Source organism: Cinclus cinclus, chromosome 4 (genome assembly GCF_963662255.1).
Source record: "Cinclus cinclus chromosome 4, bCinCin1.1, whole genome shotgun sequence".
Taxonomy (NCBI): Eukaryota; Metazoa; Chordata; class Aves; order Passeriformes; family Cinclidae; genus Cinclus; species Cinclus cinclus.
The window spans coordinates 15,008,856-15,033,452 of NC_085049.1; the positions used below are offsets into that span (position 1 = coordinate 15,008,856).

Below are 24,597 nucleotides of genomic sequence, written 5' to 3' on the forward strand. Positions count from 1 at the left end.
TATTTGAAAAACATTGTTTACTAGTCAGCTATTGATTCAAAATGTTGTGATTTGATATGAAAATAAGTTTTCTGTAGCAGGATAGGAAAGTGCTACGTTTCTAAATTAAATAAATCATAAATTCATTGCCTTCAGGCCAATGGATTTCTGTGGATTTTCACTGGGTGGAATACAGCCTTTAAGGAACAACCTCACCTAACTTTTTTTCTCCTCTACTTTTCCACTCAGAAATCAGTCCCCTATCACAATTGCATATCTGGCAATTTCCACATGGAAGCTTTTGCTCGATACAGTTCAAGGCTTGCTTATCCATAGAAGTGTTTTCCCCACAGCTGACATGCCACTGTGACAGCACAAAATGAGACTCTGTGTGCTTTTGATACATAATCACAGTATTTAAAATGTCTTTAGGGTCTCAGTACTACTGATCCAAAAATGTTTCATCTGAATAGGCTTATTAAAATCAGTAAGGGTCTTCACACACTTAAACTAAATTATTTGTCAAGTTCTTCTCAAAATGGGGGAAACTCGTGACTCCAAGGCACTGGATGAAGGCTGTTGGAGATGCCATTGTTGAAAAATTGTTGGTATTTCAAAAAATGCTACTGATGTTTGCTCTGAGAGCTTTTACTTTCTACAGACAAAACTAATCCAGCAAAAGCATGACTGTTGCCAGCATAATATGCTGCCTTTGTGGTTTAGGACATCTTTAAAAGGCCTTTCAGTGTAGATTCACTACAGTTTTTCCTGTTTTACAGATACTGTGAACAAGGACTCTGAACCCAAAGATCCATTTCCCATTCCAAGAAAGATTATGGCTGAACCAGACTACATAGATGATGACAATCCTGAATTAATTAGACCTCAAAAATTAATTAATCCTGTGAAGTCATCCCGGAATCATCAAGACCTCCATAGAGAGCTGCTTATGAATCAGAAAAGGTAAGAGTCTAACAATCACTGGTGGCACCCTCCCAACCCCCCTCCCTCCCACCCCAAACACACAACCTGAGTTTTAGTTTCATGAGAATGACATTGTCCCCAAAACCCAGCTGGCATTGTTTGTTGATTCTGATCTTGTAAGTTGAAAGACTCTAATTCTTAACTTTGGCATTTATTTCTGTTTGAATTTCAGTGCAAAAGCTTGCCTTATAAGGCTTCTTGTTTTGTGTTTGTAAATATTCAGAGGGTCAGTTTTGAGGGGAAGCAGTTTAGTTCTCCATTATATTTCATGTGAGTTACCTGGGCACTGTAATTTGTCTTGTACATTATCAAGTATTTGATATTTTGATATATCAAAATTTTGCTATTAACAGCAGGATGATAAAGTCTGTGGGCTTTCACCATCCCCAGTGCACTGAATTTATGAGGCCACTTTTAAATCAGAGAAATCATGTAGTTTATTTCACATGAAACTGTTCTCTACTTATTTGATCTGTCTCACAATGTACTATGATAGTCTGGTGCCTGCTGTGCTGCTGCACAAGTGTTTCTTTGTATGTGTTGCAAAGGCTGCCTGCTCCTCTCTAGGATGGGATGCACAGCTGTTGCTCTGTATATTGCTTTTGGAGATGTAAACAGCCATGTCTTCATTTCATCAACTTCAGAGACACAAGCACCTGGCCCAGAAATAGCTGAAGTTCTGTTAATAAAACTCTTCAGCAACAGAGAAGTCATTTAGAAAACACATTAAGAAAGTAGCCACCAGACCACCTGGTGAAGGAAGAGGCACTATGCCTGTTGATGCTCCTTTGTTTAAAGCAACAGAAACCAGCTGTGATACCAGTTGATGCTTTGGTGCATTGAAGAAACCCAAAATGGACTTTTCAAAGGCAGGATATGGGGATCTTAAAACGGAAGTGGAAGAACGGTATTTCAGAGTGCATTTGAGCAGAAAGCTGATGGTAGCAGCCATTCTGACTTTTTGAGACCCAGAACCTTGATGAAGAAGAGTAAAAAGCCATAAATTTGGCTACTCCAGCACAACTAGATTTGTCTGTTTGGCAGGAAGAGTCACATTATGGCAGATTTTCTCTCTCTCTCTCTCTCTCCCCCCCCCAACCCCCCTCCTTCTCCCTTTTTTTTTTATAGAGAGAAGCTACAATACTTTAGCACTGTAGTATTTTGAAGGCAGAAGGGGTCTTTCTGTGTGTAATAGCAAAATCCTCATAAATGCTGGGCTTAGAGACTTAATTCTAAATGGATTGCATACACAATATAGCATTTCTTCAGTGATGGAGAGATATTTTACAGAATGCCAACTGAATTGGAAAAAACTGGCCTAAATAGGTGTTTGTCCTATTTTTTGTTAATGGGATTAAACATCAAAGTCAGTTCCTGGCAGCAAAAAGTTTATAGTCATTGAAAGGAAAATAGTTGAAGTTTCCTGGTGATCTTAATCTGGAGGATGTGGAGGCTGCAATAAATTAAGACTGTTTTTTTTTTTTTTTAAGTTTTGTGAAAGCATACAGCACTTCTAAATAGTATGGAGTTCTATTCTTCTAGGAAAATATCCTATTACACAGAGAAGTTGTGCAGACCTTAATACCCTCTCTTCTCTTATTTTAATTTTGATTAGCTGCAGCTGGTAATTTTAGATTCTTATTTATTGGTGCAGAAATAAATACTTTGAGGATTTTCACCAGCAGAAAAATTGGTATCTTTTCGAGGAGGGTTAGTCTTCTGTGCTTTTGTCACTGTACTAGCTCTGATAGGAGGCTTTTCAGTAATGTAGATATTAGGCTCTGTTCTGCTTTGGTACAGCAAACTGTCAAATGTGTGGAGGACTTTACAGAAGTCTGCTTAACATGGTGCTTATTTTGTTGCAAAGACTCAGTGTAGGCATCAGCAGCTTCACTTTTTGGACCCATCAGCTCTGGACAGCCAGAAGTGGATGTTGGAAGATAGTAGCTAGTACTGGTCCAGTCATCCTCCATGCCCTCTGTGAGCAGTGTCTGTCAGGCCTAGAACTGGTATAGTTATTTACTTGCAGAAATGGTAGCTGTTTTGGGGAGAGATAAAAAAAAGCCAAAAAAAGCCAAAAAACAAAAAGCCACAGAAAAATGGGTTCAAGTGATGAGACCTCAAGGCACTGGTCACTTATATTGTTTTTACTAATTAATATTCAGCTCTGCAGAATATTGGTGCTGTCCCTTCCAGAGGTTTTAAACCAATCAGCTCTCACTTGTGTTGTAACACACTTTGCTTCCTCTATATCAAAGCCTTATGATTCGTAATTTAACCAGAACAGTCACCAGATGATACAAGACCCCAGTTAATCCAGTATCCACCAGTTTGTTGCTTTTCCTTTTCACAAAAGCTTTGTAGTTCTGTTACAGATCTGCCACCCCCACCTGATTGGACTGAGGGGTTGTATTTAATTGTAGCTTCTGCAGGTTCCCTTTGTTCCAGCACATCTGAACCAGTCTCTGCCTCTGCATTGTTACGGTGCAACCTCAGTGAGAAAGCAGCAACAGTGATGTTACTCGGCAGCTGCTTCCTGGTTTGTGGCAGTTTTGACTGCTGATTGCCAGTGTGGAAGCTTCCACTGACTCTGCTCTCACCAATCCAGTTGTAGTAGTAGCAGTAGTAGTAGTAGTAGTAGTAGTAAAAAAAAATGACTACAGCTTTTCCTGCCTGACTTCAGTTCTATGTGCTAAAATGTAATTAAAATAGCATAAAACATAAAATATGAACAGGGTCTTGTAGCTTCTGTTGCACTCGGGCCATGAGATCTATTATGAGAAATAGGGAGCAGCATTTGGTGTTGCTAAATATTTGATTTTGCTGTCAGGGTATTTACAGGGATAGAGTGTTGCATAATATATGGAGTCATTCCTAGATGCTACCATAAAATGGCATTTTAATGTTTTATTGGACATGCTGTCAGATATGCATATTAATGAATAATTAGGCAACCACAGATGTATAGCAAGTAGGAAGGGTAAAAATATGCTTTCTGAAAGCTTATTCAGATTACTGAATTTCTTAAAGTTGAAATAAAAAATGGGTGATGTTAAACTTAACGCTGGATGCTTTCATATAATCATCTTCACAGGAAAGACAGCAATAACAAAGACAAATTTCAGATCTCTCTGCTCTGCCTTAAGTGTTGCTAATGCCTGAATAACAGGGAGAGCTCTGAATCTTATAACAAATTTTGAAACCATCATAGCATTACGTAGATATAAGAAGTAGCTGAAGTCACAAAAATAAGTAGGAGTGAGTATCCATGTGTGTGCCCATATAAATAACATCATGCATCTTCCCGAGGAGTGAGCTTTCTCATTCCAGAGAAGCTGGCTTGGAAAGCAATTTGTGCTGAACAGGCTCAAAACATTCAGTTCATGCAGCACCTAAAGGCTTGTCAGAGGGAGAATCCTCCCAGCTTTGTCTGGTCTCCAGGGTGATGGCAACTTTTTTATTCTGATTTTTGTTGTCTTAGGCTCTTTGTAATGCTTACTGTAGCCTGGGAGCTCTCACTGGAAATAGCTTCACAGCCAGGCATGGGTAAAGCTATCACATTTTCAAGGAAAGGAGAGAATCCATGATTTCCAGGAGCAGTGTGACAGACCACTTTTTTGTTTTGTCCGTGCAGACTTCTTTGGGCAGAAGAGCCTGCACAGGACTGTCTGAACACAGACCTGAGTTATCAGGCACCAAGCAAATTCTTCTTGCCCAAAATTTGTTTCTAGTTCTGATAATGTCTTGATCTGTGATGGCTTTTTCAGTCTATTTTTTTGGAATCAAGAGAATAGAGTGAAGACTAAACAAAGTTAATCAAGTATACACAAGAAATACTAGCATGCACATTAAAGGAAAATTTCTTCGGTGATTATACATCTTAAATCTAGCTTAGGGTACTGGTTAGCAATCAGGATGATGTCTGCATGTTTTTTTTCCTTTTAATTTATATCCCAATGTATTTAAACAGGCAACTACTTGATTTTAGTAAAGCTGCCTGCAATTCTGTGTGAATTCCTGCTAATTAAAACTGATCTCCTTTTTTTCTCCCCGCCCCCCCATGTAATTTGAAGGGGTCTTGCACCTCAGAACAAACCAGAGCTACAGAAGGTGATGGAGAAAAGGAAACGAGATCAAGTTATTAAACAACAAAAAGAAGAGGAAGCACAAAAGAAGAAGTCAGACCTGGAAATAGAGCTACTGAAACGGCAGCAGAAACTGGAGCAGGTAAGATGAGGAATAGCAGACATTTGCACATCTGCATCTGAGCTACTTACCTGAGGCTCCCTTTGGAGACAGAAGAGAAGCAGCAGCCAATTTTTGGCATATTTCCCCTTGTTAAATTCAGATATCTCTTAGGATAAGTCAAATCACACTCTTTAATTGCCTGTTGTCACTTAGTGGTTAGGAACTGCATATGGGGGTCTGCCTTTGGTCAAATGAATCCTGTACCAGCCAACAGGAATGTGTATGGAGCACTAATGCTATTTAACCATTGAAACTGTGGTCAATTTTTTGTACTCCTAACTGTAATCCACTAAGAATGCCTGTTAGGCTGTAGTACATCGAAATTACATTTAATAAGTTAAAATCAATTTCGTGGTTTATGTAAGAAACCAGATAATACTTAGAAGATCTTTTGTAGTCTTAAAAATGTGTGAGCCCATTGGTGTTTTCAAGTGAAAGAAAAAGTCCTCAGACCCTGTGCATGGAGAGGATGTGGAGTTGGAGTTCCTCGTGGTGAAGCTTTTTGCCAGGCACAGGGCCAGCCAAATGTCTCAGTGCCTCTGGAAGCACTTCATGTGCCTGAGAGGCAATATCTCTGCAATGAAACAGCTTATCAGAGAAGTCACTGTGCAATATTTAAAATAAATGAATGCTATTAATAAATGCTTTAAAACAGTATCTACTGTGTTTCTCAAAGGAAATCAATTAAGCCAAATAATTACTGTTAAAAATTAAATGTAATCCAATCATTACAGGTTTTAGGGTTTTATTATAGGTTGGGTGTTTTTTCTATTTTAATTATGTTTAGAAATATTTTTGGAGAAGGCTATTGTATTTTTAAGTGTATTGTCCTGTCATTTTTCTTATCTCTCTTAAGGGCCCAGCTTTGAATGGTTCAGCTTGTGGAAAGATTTGATTTGAAACTGAGCCATCCAACATAGATTAGAAAATTCTCTTAGAAGAGGAAAAGCCTGCCCATTGCAAACAGTTCTGTGACTTTGTAAACATCATAGGAATGGCATTAATTGACAGCATGGCTTATGGAGGGACATTGTTGTGATTTATAGTAACAAGGCATGTCCCTTGTCAGTGAACCAGAGACAAAGGAGAGATTATTTAGGTGAGCTGTACATGGTCCTCGTTAATCAGGCAGACCTTGTTCTATTTAAAAAAAAAGCCCCTTTCAGGCACTTTTGTTAGTTTTCTAAAGGTTTTTTTTCTTCCTTTCTGCCAATTCATCTGCCTTCCCTAAGGATCACTAGCAATCCATATTTTGTGCCATATGTGAGCCTGTGCTGGATGGGCACTGCTTACATTGTCTTGCCACACAGAGCCTTTCCATTCCTCACATGGAAATTTCAGGTGTCTGCATGGGCAGAAACTCCAGCTTGGTTAAAAAAGTCAGTGAACTGGCTCTCAAAAGTGAATGGCTAAGGGCCAACAAAGATTTTTGGGTTTTTTATTGCTTTATGTGATAGGCAAACCAGATACTCTTAAAGAGGCTCAAGTTAGATACAGAACTTCATATGTAAACATTCAGAAATCAGTTCTGCAAGTGTGCTCAGTAGTAGCTGTTCACGTGTTCTCCCACGAGGCACATTCTTCCTTGTTCTGTTGTAAAAGCCAGAGAAGGGAATTACTGTTGCTTCTTTAATGAAGATGTCCAAGAATTTCTTAAAAAATGCTTCATCTTGTTCTTGTCCTGGGCTTGCAAAGTTTTTGTCTGTCTGGTGAAGGTGGACATCTGGAACAAGCTAGAGCCAAGGATTTGAAAAGATTTATTGTTTATGAGAACAGATACTCCCAAAGAAAGGCAATTTTATCTTTTCCATGAGACAAAGAAAGGAAGCAATTTAAAGAGTTTGGCATGGTCAGTTATTGAAACCTTTAGTTTTTTGTCTTGTGTTTCAGTGATGTGTTTTCTATACTTTTTTTTTAACATGTGATTGATTCCTTTTTAAGCTGGAACTGGAGAAGCAGAAGATACAGGAAGAGCAGGAAAATGCACCTGAATTTGTCAAAGTCAAGGGCAACTTGAGGAGGACGGTCCAGGAAGCAACAGAAGCACCTGACTCCTAGAGCCAGCGCCTGCTTAGACTTCCAGCTTTCCTGCAGAGAGAGGCTTTTGCAAGTTGTCTCACATTTGCCCCTCAAGAGGGAAAATAACAGCTGACACTTACTGAAGAGGAGAGTTTTTTTATTCCTGGCACATGTGGATTAAAAAGACAGTATCGTAAACAGATCGACTTGCCAAATACAGTCCTGAGATCAGTGGATAAGGAGTGTCTTTGTCAGTTCAGTGTCATGGACCAGGCTGACATGCTTTCTCAGAGATTTTAACCAGGGATACTAGAGAAACTTCTTCAGTGTTGCACTGCTTTAACTCTTGTGATCCTCGTGTAGTGGAGATACACAGATTATATTTTGCTTTAAAACAGAACACAAATCCTCCTGTGATATCAATCTTTGCTGTGTAGGTAGATTTCCTCCATCTAGACCTACAGCTTGTGTATATCCCACAATAATACATGTTTAGTTGGAATTTTTATTATATCTAGGAGGATATGAGGTGTGCTGATTACTGCTGCCCATCCCCACTAAGATGGGTAGGTGTGGGCAAGATGAGAATGCTTAAAATTCACCAGCAGTGAAAAGTTAAGCAGCCTTAAAGCCCATTTCTTGCTGTTTGGCATGTAGAATTTGGGCTATGAAAGAGTGAAAATCTGATGGTCCTTTCACAGGGAGACTCCAGAGGCTGATTTATCGCTGTCTGTAAACTTGACACTCTTGTGTACAGGCCTATGAAGTGCTACCTGTGAATTTACCTCTCAAAGCAAAATGATCTCTCTTCTGCTTTTCATATTTTGAAATCCTGCTTACTTTGGTGTTGTGGCCTTTCTCCCCCAAGGACATGCTGAACAGAGTACAGTGTTAACACATCACTTGGTAGTGTTTGAACTCATTTGCTGGAACTGATCTGCCCCGAGTTCCTACTCTTTGCTTGCAGACACTTGTTGCAGTTTCTGCAGTAGAGAGAGGTGTTTAAACCAGACCAAACCAGTTACTGGAATCTACTGAAATGGATTTTTTTTCCCAAAAATGAGGCATAAAATGAAATTAATTTTGTCTCATCCTTCATTCAGCCTCAAGAAAGAAGGGAAGTGTGTTACCACAGAGACTTTGGGTCCAATTCTGTCATCTTCTGCCTTTCCACAAGCTGCCCCTGTGACTTGCCATTACATAAAACATTGCTCAGCTTGCACGAGGGTGACAGAATCTAATCCTTCATGCTTATGACTACTAGTTATCCAGGAAAGCCTGGGATGAGGAGTGGGGAACAGATTGCTCATGTAGGATTATTGAATTGGATTCTTACCTGGTGACATTGGGTGCAGATATATCTTCACAATCTGGGCAGAAATCTACATTTTCCTTGTTCAGAACAGTCCTAGCTCTCACTGAAACTGTGTTCATACATACCACTGAGGATCTAATCCCTAACCTTTGCCTTAGGATGCCTAACACAGTAATTTCTACTTTGTAATTACGTTGGACATAACTGTTTGAGAACACTTTTTATTAATATCAGCAGTAGCATGTTTGTATTGTGAAGGTGTGGTGGAGGGCTGTTGGTTTGGTTTTTATTGTTCCTTTTGCCTTTCCTGTAAGTATTGGACATTTTAAATACGATTTCAGATTAGCATTTGGGACAAAATGCTCACAATTAGAAATGTTTCCTAGATACAGACTTGAATTTGTTAAGGCATTTTTGTGAGGACATAATCAGATTGAGGGTAAATTGAATTGTGATAAGCGTATTGCCATTGATTTAGACTTGCAGTGTGACTCATGTCTAGAAGATTAAATGTGAAGATGGTCTAACAGACTGTTCAGATTATGGACGTACAGAGGACAAAGGCCAAATGTAAGACTCTTCCATGTATTATCTCAACAAAGGAACACCCTGAATGCTGCAGGTTCTTCCCTCTCTCCTTCCCTTCTCGTGGTAGGAGAGGATCTTCTCTGGCAACACATGATTCCAACACTTGCACTGATTTTATTTCATGCTGTTGAGGGAGTGGTATGTCCGAGCCTTCCATGCCCTGCTCATGCTTCATCTTAGCTGTTCCCAGTCTATCAAACATCCTCCCTCTTGGTTTCAGCTCCACATTAACCTTCTGCTCAGTGTGGAAAAGTCTAGAAGTGAGTGAGGAAACCTTCCTCTGGCTCAAGCAGACCATTTTTGTGTTAACCCCTTTGGTATCCTACCACACATGCACAGTGAAATGAAATTGGTGGCACTGGGAGTGGTGGGGGACAAAGACTCCCTTTTTGGCTTTAGAGGATGTGTTGGATTGGACCCTCAAGGCTAAAGGCAGTCTGCTTTCTCCCCAGGTTAGCTTGTGATTCAGGGTAGAGTTTCTCTTTCTGAAACACAGGAGGCCAGAAAACTCCTTTGTACATACATCATGAAGTTACTTTTTGGTTTTCATTGGAATTAACTCTGTGTGAACCAAACATCAACGTGTGTGTTAGAGCATCTTTGAATCCTGCTAATCCTTTAGTCTAGGAACCCCAGCAACCTTCATATCAATTTTGACAGGCAAAAACTTGTATTTCAAGTCAGGATTGGGCAACCCTTCAATGGGTGGCCAGTCACACCACAAGTGTCCTGTGCAGCTACTCAAGTAAGAAACTGCTTGGCAGTGAGCGTAAGCAATTATCTGCCCTACAGCTATATGGGTTTTGAAGCAATCCAGCAAATACTTCAGTGATCTGAAAATTGCTCACCACTTTGTACTTTTTTAAAAACTCTTGCTTTTGATAGTATAGTAGTAAATTTTTTAGCATTTTTGTGGCTTTAACATTCTGTTAATATCTGCACTTGTTTGAGTGTACATATATAAATATATATAAATATAAAAAGGGAGCCTTAATGGATTTGTTTTCATAATTTAATATTTTTTGTATTTGCTCTTGTACAATTGTTTTTAACTGAAGGTATTACAAGAATGAGGGTGGAATACTTAGAACCAAAGTTATGCTTAATAAAATCTACTACATGCTTGGTGTATGTTGTGGTGTCTGTCACATCCTGCCAAAAACAAAACCTTGGGGGCTGCACTGAGACATCCAGATTGTTTAAAATTCTGCAGTGTGGGGGAAGTATCAAGATCATCATGACTCTTGGTTCCTTAAAACCCTGTATCCATGTTTCTATGTGCAAAAGTTGACAGAGTTTGCTGTGTCTCTAAGCAGTATTCTTTGAATATATTTGATTTAGAAAGGCTTTAACAAGACTGTGCAGCTGTTCAGGTAATCCAAGGTGAGGCAGAGCTTGGGGGGAAACTTCCCATGGGAGTCAGGTAATTGTGGAAATCATTCCGTATCAATCCTTAGAATTACCAGCATTGTAATAGCTCCATTTCAAATGAGAGTGAGAAGAGAGTAACAAGCCTGGTCCTGGGATCAAGTCCTACAATGCTCCTTTTAATTTGGCCAGTGCTCCAATATGTGATTCTAGTAGGAAAGACTTAGGCATGAGAAAAAAGGTGCAGGCACAAATTATTTACTGGGTTAGGGTCAGACAGCTCAGTGCCAAGGAGCAAATCCTGTGTCAACAGCAGATAGGGAAGGTAGCAGGAGATGGGCAGGGCATCAGCTCTCCACAAAGATCCTCCCTCAGTTTGCACTGCTGAGCCCTGATCAGCTTGTCAGGTGACACTGGAGGGGGAACTGGAGAAGAGCATGGGGTGAAATGAAGTGGGGAAGGAGGAGAGCAGTGTATTCAGAACAGATGTCAGGAAATGCTTTTTTCCTTCAGAAAACTGCTCAGCATGTGGAACGGGTCCTGGCACTGCTGCTGCAATGACGCTGGATCCACTCCAGGAGCTTTCAGAGGGAGGGAGGTAAAAAAGAACAGAGAGTTAATAAGGGGTGAGTTTCTATGGCCTGTTGGAGACAACTGCCTTGTTCTCTCCTACCTCAAGTGTAGCCAAATGTGTGTTGAATTATCATTTGATATTCACTCCAGCTCCAGAAAGAAAGTGGTGATCTGCTTTTGTAGCATGTCCAGGAGAAAAGATGATCCTCCTTTTGTCTGCTTTTTTGGATTGCCTTGAGCTAATAGGTTTTGCCATGTGGCTTTCAAGCACCACTGGGAGCTTTGCCTGTGCTCCTGTGGCCATAGGCAGATGGGTTGTGTCATGCCATAGTTGTATGGAAAGGAAGTACCTTGAGGTCCCTTAGCTGCTCTTACAGGGTCTGTGGATAGTGTCCATAACCTAAAGTACCTGGTGGCACTTGTGACCTGTGGCACTTAAGAAAACAGCTGGTGACCAAAGAGCTGCTGCTGTGCAGTTCCATAGTATCAGAACTGATGTTTATAGGGGGAAGAATGGGAGGGCAAGTTGGGTTCTCAAGGCTTTGCAATAGAAAGAGCACAAACACTTGATGAGATACAGAGGATGGAAATACAAGATACTTTTCCCCTCCCCCTGTAACCTGTTTGTGCTGTTTGGAATCTTTCAGCTGTCAGAGTAAAGGTTTGTGGTGCTGTTGCCAGTGTTAAGGATGGCTCTCCTCAATAGAAGTGGCAGAAACCATTGCCAGAGGAAGTGTTTGGTGGTGGTGATAGAGCACAGATGTCTTGACTGTCACTCCAATGCTCTTCCACAGCTTTTTTTTGCATTGTTTCAGACCTAGGTGAGGGCTGCACTGAGTTGTTCCTATGGCCTGTGGTGCCTCTCTGAGGTTAGCAGGGACTGCTTCTGTTCTCTGGGTTGATTTTGCTGGACCTCAAGTGCATGCATTTGAGCTAATCATCCACTTTTTGTTGATAACAGAGCAGAGCAATCAGCCCTGTGGAATGTAGTGCCTTCCTTTGTCTGTGAAGGAGCCACAGCGCTGGACTTGGAGGGAACCTTGTCCACCTTGCAAGGACTCTGAAGCTGGGCAGTTCAAATGCCACCTCCAAACCACCTGCTTTTATTCATGGAATTTTGCACTCCAGGATAGATGAGGCACCTGGATGCCTTTAGTAAATTTAGTCTTTCATGTCTGTGTGGTTCCTAATGTGATGAAGAGCCTTTCTTTGCACTGTTCTCAGTGGCTCTGGTGCTTGGTGCCATGACATCAGCCCAGGTGCTTGGAGGGGACACGTGGCCTCTGCAGGGGGCTGCAGAGAGGGGACCTGCCCCAGGCACTGACCAGCAGGAGGGGAGGTGGCATCTCCACAGTGGTGTGGGAAGGAGCAGGATGTGAAGCACCTGAGAGGGAGCTCCAACAGCCAGAATTACCCACTGCTATAGCCATAGTACTTAATTATCTGAGTAATCATTTTCGGAATTAATTTCCATTATGCACCCAAGTCTAATCTCTCAGGTGGATAGCATGAGCAATTTAACACAGATTGAGGCTGACACATGGAAACTTCAGCTTGATTAGATGGGAAGCAGAAACATGTTTCTTTCCCCCTCTTCAGCTATTCGGAAACAAATCTTTAATAATGCAATCAAAATGCCAAGTCTACTTTATTGTGCTCAAAAATTCAAGAGCACCCAGAAAGCCTAAGCCCCTTAGTGGGGTTCATTTAAGGTATGCATTGCTTGATGTAGAAAGACAAAGGGAGCTGTCTGTGGAGTCAGGACATGGCAACCCAGCCCATCTGAAATGGTCTCCCTGAAAGAGGGGTTGTGTCCATCTGGTTATCTGTCCTTTAACTCTCCCTTTGGTAAGTGAAGCCTAAAAGATTCTGTGATGAAAAGCTGATCAGGGTTTTGTTTTCATCAGTAGCAGCAGAGAGAGACCCCTTACATTTACATTGTTAAACCTGGAATGTCCCTCATCACTGTGGTTGTAGGTCATAAGGGGTGATTTTCTCTAATGTGCAGTTCAAGCTCTTGTTTTCATCCAGCTTTGTGTTGGTGCTAATCCTTTCAGTGAATTCTGCTCCATACAATTTCAGGAACCACCTTCATGAGCTGAGCTCAGCAACAAAGTAAACTTGGGGCATTTGCTGAGCCAAGTGGGCTCCATACATCACAACCTCTGGTTTGTTGGGGAAATTTTACTCTCATTTCTAGTACAGATAGAATTAACTTCGTAAATACCAAGGAGTAAATTCTCTTCAAACAGAGATCTTACATTTTTTATAATTTTCTTGTTGCAAGGGAGTTGCTTCTACTTTATACCAAGAACTCTATTCCCTGTGTATTAGGAAATTGCTGTGATAACCAGATAAGAGGTGAGCTGCAAACTACCTACAGGCCCCTCTGCAGTTAGACCCACTCAGTCCTGATGCTGGAAAGCAGGGATTGCTGTCTGGGAAAGAAGAAGGAGGAACAGACAGTGGGAAGGCAAGTGCCTGACTGATGAAGGTTTCTCTGCCTTGTACCCAAGGTTAAACAGCATCTCTGAGGATGATGCTCACAGGCTGCTTCTGTGTTCACATCTAATGTACCATGTGCCTTTTTATTTCCCCTGAAGCCTCACAGTGGTTTTGATTCCTTTCCTATTGTTTCCTTTCACCCCAAGCTCTTCCTGCCTATTCAGGCCTCCCTGCCTTTGGATTATATCCCAGGGCTGGTTTGTAATGAAAGGCATTTAATTGGCAAAGAATCCTTGGGATGGATCCTGAAATGGGTGTTTGAGGCTAACTACTGCAGTGTGGAGAGAAACCCAGCCTGAGCCCTTGGTTTGTGATGAGTGGAGATGGGAAATACTGGGTGTTCAGGGGCCAGGAGCTGGTGGGAATAAAAATTCTGAGTGGCTGGCTGACAGAGCATAAATGAGTAACCAATATAGGCGTCTCAGAGCTTTTATCTCAGAGCCCTCCTTAAAAAGGACTGTGATGAGAAAAACCCTGTGGGGATGAAAAGGAGAGTGGCAAAAATTTGTTCCTTGATTCCTTCTCTGCTGCCCCTGACCTTGTGAGACCCCACCTGGAATGCTGCATCCAGCTCTGGGGTCTCCAGCACAAGTAGGACATGGATTTGCAGTGGGTGCCAAGAAGACAACAAAGATGATCCAAGGGCAGGAACATTCTTTCTTAGGAAGAGAAGCTGAGAGAGCAGGGTTTGTTCAGCCTGCGGAGGAGAAGGTTCTGAGGAAACCCCATTGTGGCCTTCCAGTACCTAAAGGGGTCTTACAAAATTGAGGGGGAGCAACTTTTTATGTGGGCAGATAGTCACAGGACAAGGGGGAATGGTTTGAAACTAAAAGAGGAGAGATATAGGTTATATGTTAGGAAGGAGTTCTTTACTCAGAGAGTGGTGAGTCACTAGAACAGGTTTCCCAGAGAAGCTGTGGATGCCCCATCCCCGAAAGCGTTCGAGGCAAGGTTGGATGGAGCCCTGAGCAGCCTGGTCTAGTGGGTGACATCCCACTAGATGTCACTAGGTGTCATCCCACTTAGATCCCCCGTGGCAGGGGGCTGGAACCAGGTGATCATTAAACACCCTTCCAACCCAAGCCGTTCTATGATTAGCAAGAAGCCTAAAATATATAGAAGCAATTTGCGGGCAAACTCGACTTGCCCTCCTTAAAGCCATAAAAGCCTCTTTGAAAGATGTGCTGTTTCCTTACCCGGGTCCTTACCCGGCGCAGCGGCCGGGGCCGGGATGCCGCAGGGATGCTCCCGCAGCGCCGCTCATCTCCCACCGCCTGCTGCCCTCTCCTGGGCAAAGCGGAGCGGAGCGGGATCCAGCACTTGTCTTTCCTTCCCCCTCCAAAGCTTCCCGCTGAAAACACCGCGGCGCTGAGCTGTCGAGACTGAATGACTGGTGTTTTCTTGGGGAAACGCGTTATTATTTCGTGATTTTTCCGCTAAGACATCGCTGATTCACCGAGTTTAAAAGCCTTGATTAAGTGTGTTTCAAGACCTCGGTAACTCAGGAGCTGGACTCACAAAGGGGTGTTTGGTGTCCTGTGTTAAAGTGCGATGGTTCGGCATGGAGAGAGCTGTGATGGCTATTGTGGAGTCTCCGCGGCTATCCACAGGCAGATCCCTGCAGAGATCCAAGGCGTTCTCAAGGCAGGTTGGAGATGTGATGAGCCCGACTGGGCCAGGGTTGTGTTTGGAACAGCCTTCTCCAGCAGCTTTTGCCTTACGTGGTGACAGCCACCACTGTTGCAGTCTGGGGTCGTTGCAGAGCATTTACCTCCTGCTGCAATTCCATCAGCAAGCACGTCCCTGTGCTCTCCCCCCTCTGCCCCCTTCCACCACCAACACCAATAGCAGTGGTGTTCATCCCGTTGTCGCCCCAGAGGGTGCTGAGGTGCCCTCTGTGGCCTGGCAGCCCTTCCCAGCAGGAAAGATGCCCCAGCCAGACCCTCCCTGTGCCCCAGGGAAGGGGTGCAATGGGACCATCGGAATGCAGGTGGGGAGAATCCTCCATTCCCACATATCCCACTCATCCGCCTACGTTTGCCATCCTGGTTTCCATACCTACAACTCCTCTCTCTCTCTCTACTCATTCAAACTCTCTCCTTTGCTTTCTAAAAATGTCCCTTATCCTCTCGCTGGCAGCAGACTCCTCCCGTTGCTATAACAACGAGCAGCAGCCCAGCCAAATAGGCCAGATCCTGCCACACTTCCTTGCCTGCATCCAAATCACCTCCCTAGGTGTGAACACACTCTCTTCTTCCTCAAATCTTTGCCATCTGCCTTCAAGGGGGAGATTGCTCCCTTTGGGGGGCTGCTGGCCCTCTGCACCCCCTATGTGCTTCCTTTCCCCTCTGTGCATACTTTGCAGCCCTCCAGCTGGGTCCACACACATGACCTGGGCCACATTGACAGTCCCAAATACCCTCTGAGATAAAACTCCCCTCTTTCGGCCCACAAAACCCATGCAGATTAAATTATGAATGGAAATTGGAAGAATTGCTTGAAATACAGTGGAAAAGATGTGTTCAGGGTTGTATCCTGGTCTGAAAGCTGGAAGCTGTGTCTAGCACAAAGGTGCAGGGGAAAGAATTTTATTCTAAAGTAGAGTCTCAGGGTGTCCTTGCCCTGTGGTCTAAGCAACATATCCAGCCCAGAGAGTACCCACTAGTGCTGTGTGAAGCCTCTCTGTTACTGCAGGGGTGCTGTGGGCAGAGCTTGCTGATCCTGCTGAGAGCAGGGGAACAAGCCCTGTCACCCATGAGGTCTTTGAAGGCCCTAGTAGCAGACATTCATGGTGACTTTTCCACCCTGGATCACGAGCTCCACTTAAAACTGCTTTCTCCAAGCCTTTCTGTGCTGGCAGCAGCAGATTGGAAGATGCAGGTGGAAATGGTGAGTTTCTGTCTGGCAGAGAGAGTGTGGCACAAGGCTCCTCATCCTGAGCTGCATCTCTGCTGCCCTTTCCTCAGGTAAACCACTTTTCCAGGGCTCACCACAAGGATTTCTAAGATTTCTGCTGAATAAAACCTAGGACAACCTCCCAGGATAGTGCCAAACTGGAGGGACCTCAAGAACCACACCTCAAGTGCCGTGTCCAGTTCTGGCCCCTCAGTTCAGGAAGGGCATTGAGGTGCTGGAGTGTGTCCAGAGAAGGGCAGTGGAGTTGGGGAAGGGGCTGGAGCACAGGTCTGAAGAGAAGCAGCTGAGGGGGTGGAGGATGAAGAAAAGGAGGCTCAGGGAGGGATCCTATCACTACAACTCTCTGGAAGGAGGTTATAGCCAGGTGGGAGTCAAGCTCTTCATCCACGTATAGAACAAGAGGAAATGGCCTTAAGTTGCACCAGGGGAGGCTTAGATCAGATATTGGGAAATTTTTTTCACTAGAAGGTTTCTCACACTGGAACAAGATGCTCAGGGAAGTATTAGAGTAACCATCCCTGGAGACATTGAAGGGATGTGACACTTGGGGACATGGTTTACTGGAGGACTTGTCAGTGCTCGGTTAACATTTGGATTCAATGATGTTAAAGGTCCTTTCCAACCTGAATGATCCTATATCCTCTGCCACCTTCTCACCTCAGGACAGCTCAAGCTTTTGCTTTACCTGTAACATTTTCCATTTTCCATTCCTAGGCTGGAGGCCAGGGGAAACCTGGGGGTTTCACATAATGTCTTAAATAGTGCAGCCTCCTCTTGTGAGTGGGCTGGCAAGGTTCTCCTCCAACATTCTTATTTGACTAGCAAGGTACATGGCCAAAGAGACCTGCTGAGAGTTTGTTCCCTAAAAGTACCTTTGTGTGCATCTTTAAATTCTCCAGCCCCTTGGCATTTATATCTCACCCTCACTAATTGGAGCGAAATCACTTCAAACCCAGACAATTGGAAGATCTTTAGAATACTTATGGCAGTTTCTGCCCCTTTTAGCAGTGAACTGTTTTTGAACTCTTGTCTGCAGCTGGAACTACACATCTGCTACTGTTAATTTTGGAAGGTTTTGTGGCCTCAAGTGCAATATAAATTTACTTCTTTATGTATGGAGCTTTGGATTAAAAACATGTCCTTTCAGTTCATCTTGGATTTCTCGGTTCAACAGCTCCCTTACTCCAAAGTACTGATCTCTTTTTTGTTAAAATTACTTTTAGGTGCAAAATGTTTTTGGCTGGGTGTCCAGATGGACTTTTCACATAACCTGGTTTTGATAATTGGGAAAAAGCTTCAGACAAATCTGAGCTGCTACTGCCACTCTTCCATCAGGAGGAAACATATGTTCTTCCTGTGACCCCAGGGGAGAGTGCCCCTTTGTGCTGAGCTTTCCATCCTCCGAGGAAGCCGTGAGGATATCTTCAATGAAGCTGGTAAATGTTCTGGGTTCTCTTACCAAAGAGAGGTTTGCTCCCATAAGCAGAGACTCACAGCTGCCCTTTTTTTTGAAACCTCCATGTCAGGTCCGGGCTGTGCAATCCCAACAGCAGCAAACAGGCCCAGATGTTCTTGTTCTCACCTTGGTTGAGGAGCCTGCTGCTTCCCAGCCTAATATCCACCTCCAGTGGTGCTGGCCTGCCTTCCTCAGTGTGGGGATGCTCCAAAGACAGGGACAAGAGCAGCTGGCCCAGCAGTGACATGGCATGCCCACAGAGGGTAGCCCTTGACCCTAGTTGACTTACTCAGTGAAATGGAAGAAATTCCAGTAGCAGATCGCCTCGGTACCAGAGATGCTGCATCCCCTATTTCCTCCAGGGAAAGCATCATTCTTTCATTGATCCCAATCAAATAGGAATGTGTGAGGGATCCTGGCTTTCTACTTGCCATTTCAAGGGCATTTCAACCCTGCCAGGCTACATTAAATTGTGTTTTTCTCAGTCCATGTATTTTTTCTATTCCCAGTTTTTCAGTCATCCTGGTACATAGGGTTGTGCATAGAGGAGCATGAGGGGGAATTAAGGTTTAGTATCTTGAATGTCTTTTTCATCCTCTTGCTGCAAGATTTCAAACCTTGAGCAATGCTTCTGAAAAGCTGTTTTTATAGGTCCTTGTTTTATAGGCTCTTTTATAAACAAAGTTTATGCCAAAGAAGTTCTCCAAAATTTGTTTGTTCTCACCTTCAGTTGGATTTGTGCAATCAAGCATTCAGGAAAAGATAATGACTTTTTTATCAGTGGTTATTCTAATTCCTAAAGATTTTAGTACTATCTGCTGCATTTCATTCTGGATTCTAGGCTGAGTTTGTAATTGGATTTTTTTTTTTTTTACCAGTGAGTTAATATGCAGCAACGATGACATCCTTAAACTTAATCTAAAGTTGAAAATATTTGGAATACCTAAGCTTCCAAATAAGAGGAAATCATCTTAGAAAATGCCTGCACAGTTTATTGATGCTACTGATGCTATTGAAGCATTTTTTTACGTGCAACTCCCTCAAAGGATCTGTCTTCATAAAGGCCAGTATTCAGCCAAGGAAGTTTCAAAAATCATTCATTGTCTTCCAAATGCCATGATCACCTCAAACATGGGAAGGAGGGGACTAGCAGACATGCTTGATCCTTCTTCCAGCCATGACTGACTGATAATTGTTTCACCTCATTTGAGGTGGGGGTTATCTTATGGTAAGAGCACCAAAGGCAGTTCAGAAATATCTTAGCTGATATTTAAGTTCAGAGATGTTTGCATTACAGGCATGTGAATGTCAGAGTTTTCCAGGAGGTGCTGGGAGTGGTGCTGGAGATGTTTTCAGATGGTGCTGTGCACATGAGGAGTTCCAGGACTCTGCATGTTGTTTAAATGTGGCTGGAACCTGCAGCAGTACCAGTAGAGCTTGTACAGTGTGAGGTTTTGTGTCTGTGCCAGGGGGAAAGTGCCTCAGGATAACTCATCAAGCAAAACAAAGTAGAGGCAGTTGTTTGGATCATCTCATATGTGTAGTTTGTTCTTTTTCTTTGTGCTAAAAAAAAAAAAGCTTTAGTGAGTGGCTTTGTGTCATGAAGGGCCACTTTAAGAGATTCTTCTGTAAAAAATTAAATGTTCCTTTTTATGTGTTTTAACATTCCTTTTTTGTAGGGAGGGTTGAGGAAACGTGGTGTTGAGCCTCATTCAAAGTCGTTACTACTGTTGAAAAATCTACAAATGTCACATTCCCTGAAGTTCATTGTTTTCATCACATATCACTGTAGCAGATAATACTGTGACCTGTGGGTTTAATTATTTTTAATCTTCGCTTTCAAGGCTGTTAATTGTGCAGCTTTGTTTTCCCTCAGTTAGGTATGTTCAGATCTCTTACATCCCTCTCCTCAAATATTTTGTGTTGGTGAGCTGGAGCATCAGTCACTGTGAATGCAGAGATGCACAGGCCATCCCCAAACCATGCGTGTGGGCTCCTTATCACTCTTACATGAAATCAATAGACAAAGAAAGCCTGATCCTGTGTCTTGAATGGGGAACAAAGAGCCAGGAAGATCTCCTGGGTTTTATTCTTGGAGCATTTTCTAGCTCATGGTGTGGTCCTGGCCTCCTCCTCAAGGCTCCAATTCAGCCAAGCACGGAAGTTCTTTGCTCCTGGTGAGAGCCCGAACATCCCACTGAGCTCAGTAGGAAGTCAACAGAATAAATGTTTTTGTGTGTGGGTCTTAACTTTCTGGCACCAAGTGTTCTGGTGTCAATGTGCTGTGCATGTCACATACCCAGAATGGAAAGAAATGAAGGTGCATGGAAAATGAGAGTGAGTATCTGGGTTTCTCACTGCTCTTTGTAAGCTTAGAAGTGAAAATTAATGAGGTGTAATTTAAACAAAAATGCAGTATGTGATCACAAGTCCAGAGCATCAATTAACCTGACATCTCATCTGTGGAGTGAGAAGATATGGATTAAGATGCCATTTTGGCTGATGTATTGTTCATATAGGTGTAGACCTGTGGAGTTAGCATCTGTTCTTTCACCCTGTGTTTAAAAACGGAGACTCTGATACTCTGTGGAGTGGGTACTCCAGGGAGCGGGCAGCAAAAAGAAGATTACACAGAGCTCCTGTGAGACACAGGTCTCAGGGATGGAGATCCTGCTCCTGGGATCCTTCCTGGGCATGTGCAAAGAATGTGGGTTCCTCAAGCAAAAAATCCACATCCTTGTTCTGGCACCCAGAGTTTTCCCTCTGCCTTGCTCTTTGCCTGGACAGAATAATGAGCTGCCTTCAGGTATGATTTAAAGCTGGTCATGGTGATTTAAGGATGGAAATACCCTTACTTTTTAACATGATTTGTCTGCCTCTAAGTGCCACTTTGAGAATCTATCCCCTGCTGGTTAAAATTAATGAGGGAGTCTAGAAGAAGGAAAGTAGTGTTCAATATTCTCTGCTTTCTGAATTTTGGAAGGTTGCCTGGGAATTTTTCTAAATTTTGGAAGCTTTCTGACAAAAATCTGTAAAACTGAAAAGCACGAGGAAAGTTCAGCTGACACAGGTTATTTTTGTGCCTAGCTAATGAAAATCAAGTAAATGCACTTGTTCTCAAGCTGTGTTTCCTCTCCGGAAAATCAAGCCATAGCATGACACTGGTTGAGATGCAAATCCCTCTCCCTCTGTCTTTTGGAGGGTCAAGAGCAAGACCTTTTGTTGGCAACCCCAATCTTATTTGTCTGACCTGTGAGACTCATCTTATCCCATCTGTTAGCCTGGATTGGTAGCATAATTCATGTTGGAAAGGGCATTTGGATGTCTCTGATGCACCCTGAAATAGGGGCTAGCTTAGAGGAGGTCACTCACAGCCTCCTCCAGCTGAGTTTTTATTATGGCAGTGTTCTCAGTGATCACTCTGGGTCCATTCTGTTGCAGGATATTCTGTGATTCCACGATCTGCAAGGAGACTTCACTGCCTCTCAGATCAGCCTATTCCAGTGCCTCACCACATTCCTCACCCTTCAGCTGGATAGCTCTCTTGTTTTTCTGGGTTCTTCTTTTGGGCTTACTTAGGCCCGGGCATCAGCAGATTTTAGTTGCCTGAACACTGATGTGTGGTCCCATTTTAAGTGCCAGTGGGGAATGTCACCTCAGGTAAAGCCCTTCCCAGGGTTGTCTGGGGAGTAGAAATGGGGTCAGCTGAAATTACATGGCAGCCCAAGCCAAGAAAATATTCCTGGTGGAGACCTCCATGCTGTCTGCATGAAGCCAAGATCCAGTAAGGATCAAAACCCTTTCCCCTGCCTGATGAGCTGTGCTGCCCAAGGCTACAGGTAAAGCTGAGCTGGGGCTCAGTCCCTGAAGAGCTGGACAAGGGATGAAGGGGAGGAAGGTGCTGCCAGTCCATCATGGTGGGAATTGGCAGAGCTGCTGTAGTGGTGTTGCGTTGATTTTGGGTTTTGAACCAGTTGAAACTCCGGTTCATTATGAGAGGAATATTGTATAATTACTGGAGCTACAGCCTGAGGAGGACATGACAGTCAAAATCTCTTTGTACTGAGTTCTAAAGATTTAATACATGCAAAACTTCTTATGTCAGTATTATAATAACACAGATATTTAATGTATAATGTTAAATTTATGACATGACCAAAGGGTTTATCCTCTGATAGGTGACATCCTCAGCTGTATGAAGAGCTGATGGTGTGGAGCATGATGAATAGTCAAATGAGCTGCAGGGGACAACCACAGTCAGGCAAGCCATAAATTTCAGCTCTTCGTTCTCTTCTGAGACCAACCTACAGCGTTTATATAAAAATATGACATAGGTGAATATTCTACCTGGAAAGGAGGGTTGACAACACTAAGTTTTCCCTGCACAGAGCCTCTGTTTTTCCTGCCAGAGGTACATTGCAATAGACACAAACATTAGCATTTTCTGCTTCACAAAGCAGCTGCTGGATGGGGAATTTTTCATCCAATAGTGTGGAAATAAAAAATGTTTGACGGAGGCAGAGCTGAATGGCATGTATGAATAATCAAAGGCACCAGCCTGCATCTGGGGTTTACAAAATGCTGTAGCACACTGAAGTTTTTTTCTAAACAACCTCCTTGAAGTTTGAATTCTTGAGCTTCCAGACTTCTCAAGGCCCAAAGGCACAAAAGGAAAAAAAAGGATGTACAAACAGAATTTTAAATAAAGCTCTCTCCAGAGAGGAAACTAAAAAAGAATGAGACTTTTCTCCAGTAAAAGAGAAAAAGACCTGAACACACAGGTCCTTTGTTGCATTAGACCCTTGAACTTCTCTACATGGTGCTATCATTTCCAGTGGCTTTCTGTCAGGTTTGCTAACACCAAGAAAAAACAATGCAGGATTTTATCAGTCAGCTTCATTTTGAGGGAGACTTCCAGGAACTAGAAAACCCACCTGAACTGTAACTGTTTTTTTTTTGGTGAAGCAGCAAAACAGAGTCTGGAGGAAGGAGTTCCTGTGGAGTTAGTCAGTGGAGCAGATCCCTGTGCTCTGGCACAGCCAGTGGGAGACCAGTCCAAAGAGATGGTGGTCTGTCTGAGCTCATAAATTCTTGGAGACTTTGAAACACTCTGTATGTTGGTCACCAAAGCTCTTGCTTCTTGCCCAATTATGTAAATCCCAGTCCTGATGTGAATGGCCAAACTGCAATTTATCAGTGACCTGGACCTTGGCTTTTAATTCCTACCAAAATCCCTGGAACATGAGCATGTATTCATCATCACCACCCAGGATATTTAACCTTGGGAAAGACTGCCTGTGTCTCTCTTCAGAGAGATACAATTGAATGAGGGTCCTCAGTTGGGTTTGATCCCTGGAAATCTTTGAGGGATTTGGGTACTTCATGAGGATTTTTTAATTAGGGGCAAATATGTAGTCCCTTGTTTCATACATCTGGCACCGGCTGCTCATTATGGGCTGGAGACTTAAAGGACAAGCTTGTGGTCAAAGGACTTCAGCAGAAGTGCTGCAGACATCTGAGGGTAATCCTGCCCCACTGACCTGCATGGGATGGAGCTCACTGCAAGAGAAACTTCTGACTACATGCAAACTTTGAGTAAGGAAAATTAAAGTCCAGGGAATCTATAAAGGAAAAAAAAACTTGTTCACAATAAGTTATTACAGGTAAAGCACTGGTGTCTAGGTAGATTTTGAAGAGAAACTGGCTGGTTGCAGCACATTAAGGCATTGAACAGCCATTTAAAAGGTTTTTTGTGGTTGTTTGTTTGGTTGGTTTTTGTTTGTTTTTTTCCTGAGCTTCTGGCTCAGCAGATGAATGGGCAAAAAGAATGAGAGAAAATGAAGCAAAGAGAAAGCTGCTGCCACCTCAAAGTACTCTGGGTTTAAATATCTCCTGATGCATCGCCACATAAGTAGTTTGATCCCTGACAAATAAAATAGCACATACCCTTGAGAAAGAATGTAAGGAATTGTTTTACAGGAAAACCCTTTTAGGGATGATTTGCATGCTGGAGAGAGAAAGTAATCTCAGTTGTGCAATTCCTAAGGTATTGCAAAAATGTCATGAGATCTACCTGTGCACTAATGACTCCCAGCACTACAAAGCAGAGTGAAAGGAACAAGGAATAAGCCTAAGAATGTTCCTCTGGGAAATTCGTTGCCCTGTGATGAGCAAGAGGCTTTAACCCATTGAAAATGCCTCTAACATATTGGAGATATGAAAAATGTACTCTGCACAGCAGTTCTCGTGTGACAGCTAGCAAAAAAATGGGTCATATTGCACCCACATTGTTACAGAACACTGCTTTAATTGTTCCTGAATAGAATTTCTTTCTGGCCTGAAACTAGAAATTACTTAAATACGAGAATCCCTGGGGATCCCCCATTGTTGATACTGTTTTATACCTCTCTTCCTGCCTCCCATGTCCAAGGGAGAAGGAAAGAATGGGCTGCTGCCCTTCAGCTGTCCTGACATGGGATTTGGTCCTGCCAAGCTGTTGCAGGGTGTCTTAGGGTACAGCAGGCACCAGCAAACAGCCCTTCTTAATCTAATTCTCCTGCCAGAAGCAGCAAAAGCAAAATTACTCTTTCCAAACACTCAAAATGAAATCAAATGGTAATTAAAAAATTGATGAAACAAGCCTTAA

At 42.9% G+C, this 24,597-nt stretch overlaps 1 protein-coding gene across 4 annotated transcripts in view; it reads left to right on the forward strand.

The window, feature by feature from the left end:
• The window catches only part of FAM107B (family with sequence similarity 107 member B), a 59,183-nt gene extending 48,919 nt beyond the window's left edge, over window positions 1-10,264 (forward strand). For all 4 annotated transcript variants that reach the window (XM_062491674.1, XM_062491675.1, XM_062491672.1 and 1 more), the window contains 3 exons: window positions 759-942; window positions 5,037-5,190; window positions 7,153-10,264. In XM_062491674.1, coding sequence (XP_062347658.1) covers window positions 815-942; window positions 5,037-5,190; window positions 7,153-7,269 — 399 coding nt within the window. In that variant the 5' untranslated portion in view covers window positions 759-814 and the 3' untranslated portion in view covers window positions 7,270-10,264. The remainder of the gene's footprint in view (window positions 1-758; window positions 943-5,036; window positions 5,191-7,152) is intronic.
• The last annotated feature ends 14,333 nt before the right edge of the window (window positions 10,265-24,597 follow it).